Source organism: Miniopterus natalensis, chromosome 1, assembly GCF_054644295.1.
Source record: "Miniopterus natalensis isolate mMinNat1 chromosome 1, mMinNat1.hap1, whole genome shotgun sequence".
In the NCBI taxonomy this organism is placed as follows: Eukaryota; Metazoa; Chordata; class Mammalia; order Chiroptera; family Miniopteridae; genus Miniopterus; species Miniopterus natalensis.
Window position 1 is genome coordinate 38,856,437 of NC_142081.1, and position 15,160 is coordinate 38,871,596.

Sequence of the window (15,160 nt, forward strand, 5' to 3'; positions counted from 1 at the left end):
CTGTCTTCTCTTATACTGCATTCTTCCTCCATTTCTTCCTCTTCCCTTCGTTGTCAGCCCCATCTCCCTTCCTCCTCCTCTGCCTCTCTCTTTTCTTCAGGCCCTTTCTTTTCTCCTTTCTCACTGCATTGCTTGCTCTCTACATGGGAGTTTCCCACCCACACTGGGTCTCCTGAGGGAAAAGGAGCAGCTCTTTCCTGGACAGCCTGGAGGGCTTCCTGGAGGAGGCTGACTTTCCAGAGGCAAACCATCTTGGGTGGAAATGTAGCTTCACCTTCATGGTCTTGCCCTCTCCCTTCTCCAGGTATCAGGTACAATGCCACCATGGATGAGAGGCGGTACACGCCACGAGCCCACCTGGATGAGGGTGGGGACCGATACACAAACAGAGCTGTCCTGCTTTCCTCCGGCCAGGAACACTGTGACCGGATCAGCTTCCATGTCCTGGTGAGCCTGACACCCCGCAAACCCACTAGCAGAACCCAAGTTCCTATAGGAAGGGGGCACAGAGCTGCAGGGCTGCTGCCATGGGAGAGGCAGAGAGCTCAGCTAGTGCCAGCAGACCTCAGGAGGCCAGCCAGTGGGCAGTGTCCTGGACCATGGCCACCCCATACTTAGACCCCAGAGAATAGGCCATTGGGACACACTACCTACCCCCTGACAGTACCCTCCTCCGAAATTCCTCCTTCCCCAGCTCTCAAGCGCCCACCGTTTCTTTAGCAGGGATGAAATGTGAGGAGGGAGGGGGCGCCCAGTGAGGTCCAGCAGCAAGAGCAGGGTCAGCCAGCAGGCCCACGGCTTGAGAAAAGAGTAAGCAGGCAACTAAAAACCAAGACCAGGCAAGGCGGGCGGGTGGTGTGGACAAGCTGGGAGGCGCAGAGAGAGGCCAGCCTGGCAGAGAGGGAGAACCCTGGGGGCCTGGGGCCCCATTGAGTGGAGAAGGAAGCGGATGAGAACTTCACCTCACCCAGGAACTCCAAGTACCCAGGCCACGACTGCAGCCTCAGGGACACAAGCAGGGGACACTCAGATCCCCTGGCCCCAGGATGCAATGGGCAAAATCAGCAAAGCTCGCGGGGGTGAGAAGTCCTCGCTCTGCTAATAGGGGGCCTCCTCTGATGCGCAGGTGCACTGGGTCTCAAAGTGTGGTCCCAGCACCAGCAGCGTCCCCGTCACCTGGGAAGTTGTTAGAAAAGCACCTTTTCAAACCCCATCCCAGACCTACTGAATCAGAAACTCTGGGGTGGGACTCAGTGTTTTAATAGCCCTCCCCACCCCACCCCAGGGATTGGGCTACAAGCTCAAGTTTGAGAGCACTGCCTTAATACAAAGAAGCCACCCATGTCATGTCAAGATCTGGGTTCCCTTGGGGCAATTTTTTTAGGCAATTCTAAGCATCCCCTCTTACCATCTATACATAGACCAACCTGAATCACCCCTATTTTGGTCACATTTGTTCATTCACGGGTTTAACACATTCATTAAGCCCCATCACAGTGCTAGGCTTGTGCTAAAAGGAGGAAGGCGGACACACAATAGGAGTTTGAATGCCACGTGGAAATGGCAGTGACAGATCTGGACAGGATGTGGGGGTGGGTGCTGCCAGGCTTCCTGGAGGCTGAGGTGTTGGGAGTTGGGTGCCTGGCCTTGAAGGATTAGCAAGAGCTTGGTGAGACACCCAAGCAGCCAGGTTGCCATACGCCAAACCCAGGGTCCTTTCCAAGGGGCACACTCCCCAGCGGCAGCCCCAACCAGGAACCTCCAACCCCCACGGGCAGCTCGTCTATCCTGGACTCATGCTGAGGGCCCACAGGGTGTTGCCCTCCTGACAAAGTCCTGGCCCAGAAACAGATGTTCCCTCTGCCCTCACCCCGTCCTCACCTTCTCCCTCACAGGACACCGCTGACTACGTGAAGCCAGTGACCTTCTCGGTGGAATATTCCTTGGAGGACCCCGACCAGGGCCCCATGCTTGACAACGACTGGCCCACTACCCTCAGAGTCTCGGTACGTCCTGGCACAGGACATACAACTCTGGTGCAGGCCCAGCGCCCCCAGGCACCACCTCCTCCCAAAAGCCCAGACCTGATGTGACAGCTACAGAGGAGTTCTTCCCCTAGCACACCCTCCCACCTCCTGCCTGCAGACCCACAGCATGCTCATTCCTTCCTCCCTGTGACCTATGCTGAACAATTTTTTGAGGGTTGGGACCAGGCATTCTGTTGGAGGTTCCCCCAAATCCGAGCACAGGGTGAGCATTGAGTGAGTCACAGGACCAGAGGGGCCTTAGAGCTCAATCGCCTGCCTCATTTACAGATGAGAATACTGGCGGCCTGGGAGAGCCCGGTCTGCTGTTTGTTGACTGACTGACTGACTGACTGACTGACTGACTGACTGACTGACTGACTAACAGACAATCTTCCCACCACAATAGGTGGCTTTAGCCTCATCCTTGGCTCTGGCCCCAGCCTCAACCACAGTTTCTAATCCCTGGCTTGAGGGGCATCAGAATGTTCTGAAATCTGACAGTAGATGCTCCCTGCATCTCCCTCTGCTTATACATCCCTCGAAGGAATGTCAGCCGGTATCAGTTCTGTGAGAGCTGTGCCGGGAGAGCAGGCAAAATGTGGTAAGCAGAGTATCTCAGACCTGAGCCCTCAGGATTTAGGAAACAACTCTAAAATATGCCACCAAGCTTTCAAGCCCATGACCTTTGAGGTCCCGTCTCTGAGAATGTCTCTGGGAATTACTGTAGAATCCAGCCAGCAAACCAAAGTTCAGACACTCACTTTCTTGCATGTGTTTCTCCAACAATAACACTTCTGAAAACCCCCTTTGCTCCCATTCACCCCTATCACCCCCCAGCCGCTCCGCCATCTCCCCTCCCAGACCTCCCACACTCCACCCCCAGTCCTCAACCTTCACACCTTCCCCCTTTCCTCCTGATTGAGTCACAAACGCATAAGAGAGGCTGCCTGAAAACGCAGCTAGGAGAGGGAGAAACCTGGACTGGCAAAGCCAGGGGAGGGAAAGAGCTGGGTGCACTAAGCCTTCCATGTTTTGCCCATCACAGTAATTCCGAAGCCATGACAGCACACGACTGAGCGAGCACGTGTCACTCATTCCACACGCCCGTGGAAGCACACAGTGCAGATTCCCGTGCAGGGTACTCTTTGCTCTGACACCAACCATCTTGATACAAGGTGGTGACAAGGGTCGTAGGCCAGGTCGAAGAGCAATCAGATGATAGGGCAGGGGGACTTCCTGGAGGAGATGGCTTTCAACTGGACCTTATTTTCCCATCTCTGCAGAGATGGGGAGGGTGGGCTTTTACTCCAGGACCACTGATATTACAACCAACGTATGGAAATGGAAAATAGCAAAGTGAAGGGATGTATAAAGAAAAGGTGAGAAATAGAGCTGAAAAAGACAGTCTGGGGCACACTATGGAGGGCTCTGAATAGCAGTTGAGCTTCTAGAAATCCTGTCAATCGGGATTCTAGCCCCCAGCAAATTAGAAACATTCTTTCCATCCCTCTTCTACAAATTCTTATTTAGCATCCATTAAATGCCCGCGCTGTTCTAGCGCTGTAATATCGCACCTCTTGGGGGTACGAGCCATTCCATATAATTAAGTATAACAGCTGCTTATCACGTTAAATGATTCCTTTTAATGAACTGGATAGGACTTTTCCCGAAGGTTATTAAGTAGTTTTCACACTTCTTACAGTGCACTGGGCAGAGGTGGGAAGACTTTTATTGGAGACTTAAAATCACCAAACCAGCATGGTTGCTAGTACACAGTGAAGCCCCCGAGGCTACCAAATGTCCTGAAGTATGTCCCTTCACAGAATGACCTCTCTTTGCCCTACTTTATGTGGCTCTGCTGTCACCTTTCCTGGTGCTATTCAGCATGACTGCTTCTAGCTGAAAATCCACCCCGAGATGGGGAAGTCGAGGGGCGGGCTTGACAGGAATGTGTCTAAATTATGAGCATGCAGATCTAATTAAAGGCTAGGGAGCTCACCTTTGAGAAAAGTTAATGAATTTAAGATATGTGTGGCCTCTGTGACTCCTGTTTCCCCTCCCCCAGGTTTGGGCTGTGATCTTGGTAGTCACAGCTGCTGCTCCTCAGCTCCAGACTTGAGCACCCAACTGCCTGGAAGGGCCACGGGCACTTCAAACTCAACATGCCCCCAAACCAAACACCCCCTCCATTTAACCCCTCCACTTAGGAGTGAATGGTGTGGCCATCCTTCCAGACGCTAAAAGAAACAACTCAGCCAACATCCTGGGCCCTTTTCTCCCTTAGCCCTGAGGAACTCCAGGACCTATTGATCCCACCTCTGAGGTCCCTGACCTGTTTTCTCCTCTACACACCCACTCCCACACTGACACCATCATCACCTCCTTTATGAACATTTCAGCAGCTTCCTCAATGGTCTCCCCACCTCTAGTTTTGACTCATCAAGTTCATCCACCCATGGAAGCCAGAGGAAGCCTTCAGTATACAGGTCTGGCAGGACATTCCCCTGCCAATGGTGGTCAGTGGGTCCTATCAGTTGTAAGGCATGACCCCAAGGCCCTTAAGAACTGGCTTCTGCCCATCTCCCCATCTCCTCCACCCCTTACTAGAGCAACACCAAACTACTTGCCAATTTTCAAACTCTCCCTATTTCATGCCTTTGCACAGGCTCGATCTTCCTCCTAGACTTTCCTCTCCTGCTGGTCCATCCAGCTAACTATAGATCATCCTTCAGAACTTCCCAGAACTTCCCTGAAGCCTTCTCTGACCATCTACAGGACAAATTAACTGTTTCCTCCCCTCTGCCTCTTCTATTCATCATATGGATTTCTTTTTTTTGTTTTTTGCACATTTCACACTGTAGTTATTTGTTCACACACCAGTCTTCGCCATGAGCTGGGAGTAGAAGCTGTGTCTTCCTCATTCTATCGCGCTCATACGAAAAACCTTGCCCCCCGCACAGTAGGTGATCAGTAAATGTTCCCTGGAACTGCTCTGCCAGGGGAGTGGGTATTTTGTGCTACCAGCTCAGTGAGGAGCTGAGAGGGACCCAGGAGGAGTTGAGTTTTGAGCCATGTTTTAAGAAGGGAACATCTATGCAAAAGCATAATTAACAGCAGTGTGGTGTCTGTAAAAAGGGCAGAAAAGACAAAGCCCATGACTGGTGCAGTACAGAGAGAAGCTGCGTGCTGTGGGGGTGAGGGATGGCCCACAGCAAAGATGGGGACTCCAGGCTGTGGGTTTCCTATCCAGCTGCCCCCCCCCCCCGGCTCTCCCTGGTCCAGGTTCCCTTCTGGAATGGCTGCAATGAGGATGAGCACTGTGTCCCCGACCTCCTGCTGGATGCCCACAGTGACCTGCCCACAGCCATGTGAGTTTGGCCCCTCCTTGCCCCTACCGACTCCTCCTCCTTCCCTGCTGGGGGAGCCGAGCTCCTAGGGCCCTGGATTATCTCCTACACATCCTTTTCATAAGCAGCATGGATCAAACACTGAACTTGGAGCCTGGGTCTAGTCCAGGCTCTGCCTCTAACCCCTGTGTGACCTCAGGAAAGTCTCTTCCTTCTCTGGGCCTCAGTTACCTACTCTGTAAATTGAATACCCCTAGTCTAACCCAACCTCTTCAAGCTTTGTTTAGAAATAGAAATCCTTTCTTATGAGCCCATACTATAAAACAGACATAAGGCGGAGACCAGGGGCCTGGAGATCCAGGTACTCACCCTGCAATCACAGGTGAGTTTACCTTTAAGGTTCATTGACTGACCACTTGAGCTCCATGCTGGGGAGACCAGCAGAGGGTGCCCACAATCCCCTGGAAGAAACAAACTAGCATACGAGGAAAAGTAGGAACAATATCCTATTTGAAATTTATGTAATATATTTTCAAATAATTTGTGCTCAGTTTTTAAACAACTATGAGATGATTTAGATAGAGACATACACACGATGACATACGATAAATAGAAATAGCCCATTCAAACCTTGTAGAAGGATGAAGAATTAAATATTTCAAGCACCTACGCTAATAATCAGAATTATCTCTACATTTAGCTCTGAGCTTCCTGGCAGCCAAAGCCAAAAGGGAAACATGCTGAGTAGAGAGGTGATACATGAGTAGTGAGTTCTACCCCTGCATTCCCCCTTCCATCGGCCTCACCCCTGGTGGTCTCTTTCCTGCAGGGAGTATTGCCAGAGGGTGCTGAGGAAGCCTGCTCAGGACTGCTCCACATACACGCTGTCCTTTGACACCACAGTTTTCATCATAGAGAGCACGCGCCGGCGGGTGGCAGTGGAGGCCATGCTGGAAAACAGGGGCGAGAACGCCTATAGCACGGTGCTAAATATTTCACAGTCAGCAAACCTGCAGTTTGCCAGCTTGATTCAGAGGGTAAGACCACAGCAACCTGCCCAGCCTACCTGAGGTTGTGGTGGTGATGGTAGTGGTGGTACTGGAGGTGGTAATAGTAGTTGTGATGGAGGTGGTAGTGGCAATGGTAGTGATAGTAGAGGTGGTGGTGGTGGTGGTGGTGGTGGTGGTGATGGTGGTGATGGTGGTGGTGGTGGTGGTGATGGTGGTGGTGGTGATGGTGGTGATGGTGATGATGGTGGTGGTGGTGGTGGTGGTGATGGTGATGGTGGTGGTGGTGGTGGTGATGGTGGTGGGGGTGGTAGTGGTGGTGATGGGGGTGGGGGTGGTGGTGATGGTGATGGGGGTGGTGGTGGTGGTGGTAGTGGTGGTAATGGTGATGGGGGTGGTGGGGGTGGTGGTGATGGTGGTGATGGTGATGGTGGTGGTGGTGGTGGTGGTGATGGTGATGGTGATGGGGGTGGTGGTGGTGGTGATGGTGATGGGGGGGTGGTGGTGGTGGTGGTGGTGGTGGTGGTGGTGGTGGTGATGGTGATGGGGGTGGTGGTGATGGTGGTGATGGTGGTGGTGGTGGTGGTGGTGATAGTGGTTGTAGTGGAGATGGTAGTAGTGATGGTGGTAATGGTGGTGATAGTGGTGATGATGGAGGTGGCGATGATTTTACAGAGAAAGAAAATGAGGCATAGAGAGGGGTTAAATGGTCTGAACAGGACCACACAGCTAATAAGTAGCTGAGTGGGATTCCCACCCAGCAGTTGGCTCCTGAGCCTGCACTTCATGACAGGGCACAGTCCTCGTGTATGTTCTCTGGGATTCCTTCCTAAAGGCCCAAAAGGCCACACAGGGCCCTGAACAACTCTCTGGCACAGCCCTGTATATGTCCAAAGAAGTCACCAGTGTCCGAGTGCTACCCTGTGCTAACCCTGAACTCCCAGGGCATAAGTGCCCTGTCTTAGCCCCATCTGTCCCCAGGGCCAGGTCAGGGCTGGACACATAGAAGACCCTCAAGACATGTTTGTTGTGTAAAACTAAGACATTGTTGTCATGTGTGGGTGCTGGGAGGGTCTAGATTTGGGGTGTTTAGGAGAAATTGAGCCCAAAACCTGCAGCCGCTTTTTCCTGCTTCCCTGGCCCCAGACTTTACAACCCTGTGCCTGTTCATAACCCTGGGAGGAAGAAAGCATGGCATTTTGTTTCTTTGGCACAAAGGGCTTTGGAAGTGAGTGAAGGAAAAGAGAAGTGGGGAATGTGTCCTGTAATGTGCTGTGTCCTCGCATGCAGCAGGCGGTGTGCAGGGCTGGCCTGCAGCCTGGCTCCTCCACAGATGCCGCCCATCTGCCCCCAGCCTAGAAGATGTTCACAGCTTGGAGATCAGCACACCTCTCCTCTGTCTCCCCCACACACCCCACCATCTGACCAAGGGGAGCTGTTGTAAAGGAAGCACCCCCTCAGCCAAATGCAAATGTGTTGTTAGTCTATCACACACACTTTGTACACACACATACACGCAAAAACATACAAACCTACATATACATCCAAGTAAACACAAATACCATGTATGCATGCAACTGGGCACATGCACACACATGTACCCACGTGCAGACCCACACACACAGTCTACACAGACATGCCTCTACATCCACACGTGCATGTGCCCAGGCTGTGCCCAGTGGTGCAGCACCCACAACAGGTACAAATAACCCTCATAATGATAGCTGCCGTACATAGAATGATTACACAAGTCTGGGCATTGAACGAGGCCCTGCATTTACATGATTGTATCATTTGATCTTCATAACAACTAAACACAGTAGGTACCATCATCCCCATTTAGCAGATGAGCAAAATGAGACCCAAGCAAATGAGCGCACAGTGAAGCAGCAGCATTTTGCCAGAATACTGCTGTGCGTAAGTCCCTTCCTTCTGGACCTGTGCTGAGGGCACCCTGCTAGCCCAGCGGGCCCCAGATAAGCTGGAGAGCCTGGTGGTGTTTCCCCCTAACTCTGCCAGCCTTCTCTCAATGCCCAGCAGCCAGTGAGTGACCTGCTGTTGAGAGTCTGGAACCTGAGGGTGGTGGGAGGTTTGGAGGGGCGGAGCCACAGGAAAAGGAAAGAGAAAGAAGCCCCGCCTGCCAGTTGGCTGGTAGCAAAGGCTCCGGAGAGCTCCCAGTGAGAGAGCAGCCAGCCCTGGGCGGCATAGAGCCTCAGGGGAAACCCCACAGTTTCCCCCAGGAGTCAGCCCACAACCCACCCACTGTTATTCTGGATCACAAAGTCATGTGAGACCCCCAAAGCCTCATTTCTTGGCTCAAGGAGATCTTTTGCAATCCTGATGGAAAGACATGCAGTCAATTAAAGGGCTGCACAGCCAGAGGGAGGCGGGACAGCCAGATAGGAGAGCCTTCAAATCCCAGCTCTGGCCACTTTCCCGCCATCTGAGCTAGATGCTTCCCATCTCGGGCCTTCAGTGTCCCCACCTGAAAGCAGGACGGTAAGTCCTGTGTCCTGGGTTGATACAGAGGGAAAGATAAGGCATGTACGGGAGCTCCAGACCGCTCTTTGCACAACCTAGCACCACGGAGCGTGTCCCCATCACTGCCTCACCTGAGCCGCCAGGGCCCCTGTGGTCCCAGCGTCAGAGGGCCTGTGCTGCAACCTCAGTGTGGGCTGTGGGGTCTAAGGGTGGCCCCAAGACCTGGGTCTCAGGCCCCATCTAACTGCTGCCCCCATGTCCCCCCCACCACCCACAGGAGGACTCTGATGGCAGCATCGAGTGCGTGAACGAGGAGAGGAGACTCCACAAGAAAGTCTGCAATGTCAGCTACCCCTTCTTCCGGGCCAAGGCCAAGGTTGAGGCTGGGGGCAGTTTAGGACGGGAGCAGGGTGGGTACTGGGAGGCTCCGGGAGGCAAGAGAAATGGAAGTGAACAGAGGGGAGGACTGGGGAGGGATGCAGAGGCCTGAGGGTGGGTTTTAAGTATGTTAGTTTTTCCCTCTCTCACACAATGACATTCAAATTATCTAACCAGCCGGCCATCCCCAGGGAAGCAGGCTGCGCCCCAGGAGAGCCCCCCTTCACCTCAGGGGCAGTCCTGCCACTCCCACCCCACCACTCTTGGCAGGTGTCCCATTGTCCTTTAAACTCCTCTAAACTAACAAGTTTTCTAAATGTCCAGCCTCTGTCTCTGTGCTGTGCATGGGGAGAAAAGTGAACATTTCTCAAGCACCTGCCACATGCTTCAAAGTGCATATGACAAGAGTGTAGGTGCGTGGAGTGAAGCGAGAAGCAAATTCAAGGGGAAAGGGAGGTAAACTCCAGATTGTGGGACATCTGCCCATCACCCCTGGGCAGTGGGCAGCCACTGAAGGTTCTGGAACAAGAGAAGACCTGAGGCTAAGCTGCTTGTAAAGCAGGGATCAGACAGAGGGGAGCTTAGGCAGGAGCCAGCCAGAGAGCAGCGGCGTGTTCCCAGGAGCAGGGTCTGCAAGACTGGGGATGGGGGGAGACGGGGGAGGGGGATTAGGGCTCCCTGTAACAGAACCTCCCCAGTGGAACACAAGTCAACATTATATTTTCAGGGTGCAGCTCTGACAAACCAGGAGCTCTAAAGTGAAGCCCCAGGGTCGGGGGCAGCACACAGCACAAGCTCCCCTCCCCTGCTGCTCCCTGGGAGAAGGGGACCCCAGGTCTCAAGGGGAAACTCCAGGAGGGTCAGACCTGGGAAGAGCACAGTAGTCTGTGCAAAGCCCCAGTACCCACACCCACCCACCCATAGTGGGGAAGGCAGCGAGGAGGGTCAGTTGTCATAAGGCCACACAGTCAGGGATCCAGGCCCACTCCTGGGCAAAGGCCAAGGGAAGGAGCAAGCTGGGCCATCAGAGGGGCAGGAGGGCTGCTGGACATAGAAGCAGGAGCCTTATTAACCTGCTGGGTGGCCCCGGGCAGCCATCACCCTTCTTCGGGCCTTACCTCCCACCAAGGCAAGAACAAGGGGTGGGAGGGCCTGTCTTACCACTCACATCTGGCCCCACATACTATGCTGCATGGTGACAGCCAGCGCCCCTTCCCACCAGCAAGCCTCCCAAGAAAATCCTGCAGAAAGTGTCTGAAGTTGGACTTTTTGCCTTCTAGTCACCTATAGTTAAAAACAATAAAGGAGGAGGGCAGGGGGCTGCCCCCCAGCCAAGAAATCCATCAGAGGAGCTTCTGTCCTCCTGCGTCCCCCTCAGCAGCCCCAGACGGAGCTCCTGTTACTCCGGCACCTGGCCCTCCCTCCCCCCAGCCAGCAGGGCTCACCCAAGTGGGCAGGGGGCTGGAAGGGGTGGGTCAGGGCTTGTCCAGGCAATGCCCAGGCATGCAGTTCCGGGCCACCCCAGCTCCAGTGACTTCTTCCTTGCAGGTGGCTTTCCGTCTAGATTTCGAGTTCAGCAAATCCGTCTTCCTGCACCACCTGGAGATCCAGCTCACGGCGGGCAGGTCAGGGCCTGGGCTGCTCCCTCTCCCTCCCAGCACACTCCTGCCCACCCCCTGCTCTGCCGCTCCTGCACTGACTCCCCCGCCAAGCCCTGTCCCTAACCACCCCAACCTGGGAGGGCCCCGGGTCAGTCCCCAAATGTGAGCCAACCTGCTGCCTGCTGTGCTGCCACCAGTCATTCTTGGGCAGCTTGGATATAAATAATACCTTTATTTTTATGTAGTATTTTATATAGCAGCTGTTTTAAAACCCGACAGCTATAAAGCACTGTACATACAATATCTCAGTCAGTCCTCACAGCAGCCCCTAAGATAGGCAAAGCAGGGGTATTCCCCACCCCCTCCAAGTTCTAGGTATGAAAGGGGAGGCTTCAAGAGGCTGAGTGCATTTCCCAGTGGCCCGCAGCAAGTCAATAGTACAACCAGGTCCTGCTCACCTCTCTGCCCTTGGAAATGTTTCCATTTTTAAAAGAGCTTCCCTTACTCTGTGCAGGTCTGTCTGTCTGTCTCCCAGGTTTGCTATAGGTTGACACCGTGAATCACCCTGTGTGGGTAGTAAAGGCTCTTTTCTTTTTCAGGAAATTAGCTCTGTGAGGGAAGGGAGGCAGGGAGGGATCTGACAACTCTGGGGCCTTGTAAACAGCCCAAACCCTCCTGGGAGCTTTTCCTCGCTGAGAAATAAATACTGAAGGCCAACCGAACACCAGCCTTCCAATACATGCACGCACACACACACACACTCATGCACTCACACAGGCACACACACACACACACGCACACTCAGGCACACACACATACACTCTCGCACATGCATGCATACCCAGTCACACATGAGTCAGAGGTCACGGGAAGGAGCACTGGTAATCAACACACCAGCATGTGCTACACGAATTGTGCATTTGGATGGAATTCCCACTTGACATGAGACAGTTTATAAGATGTATTAATATCTTAATATCAATACATGATCTTCCTGCTCTTAGAAAACATGGCCCTCTTCTCCTGGGAAACGAGTGCACTTGCACAGTAGTGTCTTTGCACAGCTGTGGGTGTTTGTGAATCAGACACATGCAGACGGGACAGTGCAGTGCTTTGTGTGTCCAGTATCCCCTTTGGAATTAAACCCCTGTCCTGAGGTAAGGCTCCCAAAGAGACCAAAACTCATTGTATATAATAAGAGGAAATCATACGTTTTTATGTCTGAAATTATTTTCCCTGAGCTCATGATGCTGGAAAGGGCAGCACATTTGACAAAACTCCCTCCAAACATCTCCTAAGTTCACTCTCCGGCCTTTTCAAGGCAGCAAAACACCCTCAGCCAGCCTGTGGGATCTGCCCCCACCCCCACCTCCCATCACCCCAGGAAGGGTGGTCCAAGGATAAATAAACTGCTCTACTGAGAACTCCTCTCTGTCTTCCCTGAACTTGGGCAGAGCAGGCAGCCTTCGGCCCACGGGCATCATCTCCCTCCAGACCCACAGCACAGGATTTGCCCCTCTGCCCCACGAGGGGGCTCAGCGGGGAGGGCTCGAAACAGTGGCCATGCCGGCCTGCGCTGTCCTCCCAGCTTCCACCCAAAGTCTCTTCCTGCCCCACAGCAGCCCAGATGTGTCGCACTTAAAAAGGCAGCAGGAGGTAGAAGAGGGTATGGGGGGGATAAATGGTGATGGAAGGAGACTTGACTTGAGGTGGTGAACATATAATACAATATACAGATGACGTATTGTAGAATGGTACACCTGAAAACTGTATCATTTTATTAAGCAGTATAAAAAAGAAAAGAAAAGCTGATGTCACCTGTTCCCCTGCAGCCCCAGCCCTTCCCCTCCTGGCAGCTACTCCAGGTTCCCTCGCTGGCCGTTCCAATGCCCGTGAGCCCTGGGGGAGCCAGGCTGCTCCTTCGCTTCTCAGGCTGACTCAGACCCTCCTGTGCAGCGAGCCAGTCCCTGCACTGGCCCTCGCGGGGCGGGTAGAGGGCCAGCGGTCTCCCTCCTGACCCCGCTGCCTGCCTCCCTGCAGCGACAGTGATGAAGAGGAGAGCACCAGGGAAGACAACACAGCCCTCCTGCGCTTCCACCTCAAATATGAGGCCGACATCCTCTTTACCAGGTGGCCGGGGCCCCAGGGTTCCAAGGGGGGGGGCGTGAGAGGAGTGAGGCCTAAAGTGGGGCGCCCTCTGGGGGGCCCTGATAGGGTCAGAGGTACCAGGAGCTGGGCCCCAGTGCTGAGGGACTGTGAGATGGAGCCAAGTGTGTCCCTGAAGGATCAGAGTACAGCTCCCCCAGCCATGGTGGGGAGATTGTACCAGAACAGAGGAAGGAGGGGACACAGACCCGGCCCCCAAGGAGCTGTCAGCAGGGACAGCGTCAAGGGCCGCGCAGCGGGAGAAACCCACCCCAGGTGCAGGCAGCAAGTAGGGCATGATCTGTGGAGGATTTTAAAATAGTAATAAAACCTACTAAGTCCTTCTGCTTTTCATTACCACCTTGCCCCAGCAATTCTAAACGTCAGTGAGAAAATGTTCCTCCCTAGGCAGGCTGTTCACACTGCCCACACCCCCGGGTGTGCCACTGGCCCAGTCTGTCCTCGGAGAGCTCCCAGGCAGAGAGAGATGTCTGGGGAGAACAGCAAACACACAAAGTTCAGGCCCTCTCACGACCACCGCTAGAGGCTGGAATGGTGCACAGTGGGCAAGTTCATGTTCAACGGAGGCCATGCCCCTGGGCTGAGAGGCCAGGGCAGGGATGGCAGACGACCGGCACTTCTGGCTTGGGCCCATCCCACACACCAGGCAAACGTAGCTGATGGGTGTCAGCAATTCTTTCTGCCCAGCCTCAGAATCCTCCCCAACACAGCGCTCCCGATGGACACAAGGGGAAACCTATTTTTTGTGGCCTGGGGGAGACAGTCCTCTTTCGTTCATTCATCCATCTAGCCAACACTGACTGAGCTCACGGCCGCCCTGTCCTCTGTCCCTGCAGGAGCAGCAGTCTGAGCCACTATGAGGTCAAGCCCAATAGCTCACTGGAGAGTTATGATGGCATTGGGCCTCCCTTCAACTGCATCTTCAAGGTAAGGCTGGAGGGAGCCAGGCAGAGAGTGAAAGGCAGGAGCTGAGGGTCCCCCATTTGGGAGGGGAGGAATCTGAAATCATTGCTAGTGCTCCGGGTCATCTTAACCCTGCCACCCACTCACTGGGTGACTTTAGGCAAGTCACTTCCTCTCTCTGGGCCTCTCAGTCCTCATCTGGAAAATAATAAGGCTGGTTTGAGAGAACATATCAGTGAAAATTAGGTGTGGCTGCATATAATTATATTTTAATTTAAAAAAAAACAACAACAGTGGTCTAAACACACTAGGGGTTATGCTCTCCCATACAAGCGTTGGCAGCTTCACAAAGTCATCCAGGGTCAGGTCTCCTGTCTTTATGCTCCACCATCCTCAACATGCAATTATTAGCCTCAACTTCACAGTCCAAGAAGGCTGCAGCTCCAGCCATTACGTTCTCATTCCAGGCAGCAGGGAGAAGGGACAGAGAGCAGGAATGAGGTCCTTGGCAGTTCCTCACACTTCAGTTATCTCTCATTGCCCAGAACGTTGTGATTTAGCTTTAAGGGGGCCTAGGAAGTGAGGCTTTTTGTCTTGGTTTCTGTCACTAAGGACTATAGGAGAAGAATTAGGAGGCAGCTTAGCAGTGTCTGCCACAGTGGCCCTGCCATCTCCCCCACCCCTGAACTGCTATGTGAGAGCCAGAGGCAGGCTCACTGAGACCTGGATGGCTCATCCAAGAGAGGTTTAATAACCTGCCCAAAGCCACACAGCTCATACGTGACAGCAGCCCCAGGTTATATTCCCAGTCTTTCTGATTCCAAAGTCCTCCTTATTACCACTGCGGCTCTAACTCCAAATGTGTCACAGCTAGAATGTGAACTACCACACACTCGCTATTTATATCCTCAATTAATTAATAGTTATCTCTCTTAATAAATGAATTGCTATCACCATCTCCACCCCCAGGGTGGCCACCAGTGCCAGGCAACAAAATCCCCCAGAGCCAAGAGGAGTTGAAAATAGAAGTGACCCTTGCTCTCCAGTTTCAGGCCCCCTCCCTCTGACTTGTCCTCAGCCTGCGGGAGCCCATCCTTCTGGGATCCCTGCAGCCCCCGGGGTGACTTGGCAGAGTCTTCAAGCTTCCACAGTGTTTCCCAGGCCTGGCTGGGGGATGGTTGGCCCCACTGAACCTTGTTCTCAACCTCCCCTCCCCCAACTGCTGCTGGTGCACTGACACCCCTCCCTCT

At 53.5% G+C, this 15,160-nt stretch overlaps 1 protein-coding gene across 1 annotated transcript in view; it reads left to right on the plus strand.

Moving 5' to 3' along the window:
* ITGA11 (integrin subunit alpha 11) overlaps positions 1-15,160 on the plus strand; it is a 116,979-nt gene that overhangs the window by 93,417 nt on the left and 8,402 nt on the right. Inside the window, exons 17-24 of the mRNA XM_016198075.2 lie at positions 305-447; positions 1,896-2,006; positions 5,310-5,395; positions 6,204-6,411; positions 9,140-9,238; positions 10,789-10,865; positions 12,882-12,971; positions 13,844-13,934. Of these exons, the coding sequence (XP_016053561.2) occupies positions 305-447; positions 1,896-2,006; positions 5,310-5,395; positions 6,204-6,411; positions 9,140-9,238; positions 10,789-10,865; positions 12,882-12,971; positions 13,844-13,934 (905 nt within the window). The remainder of the gene's footprint in view (positions 1-304; positions 448-1,895; positions 2,007-5,309; positions 5,396-6,203; positions 6,412-9,139; positions 9,239-10,788; positions 10,866-12,881; positions 12,972-13,843; positions 13,935-15,160) is intronic.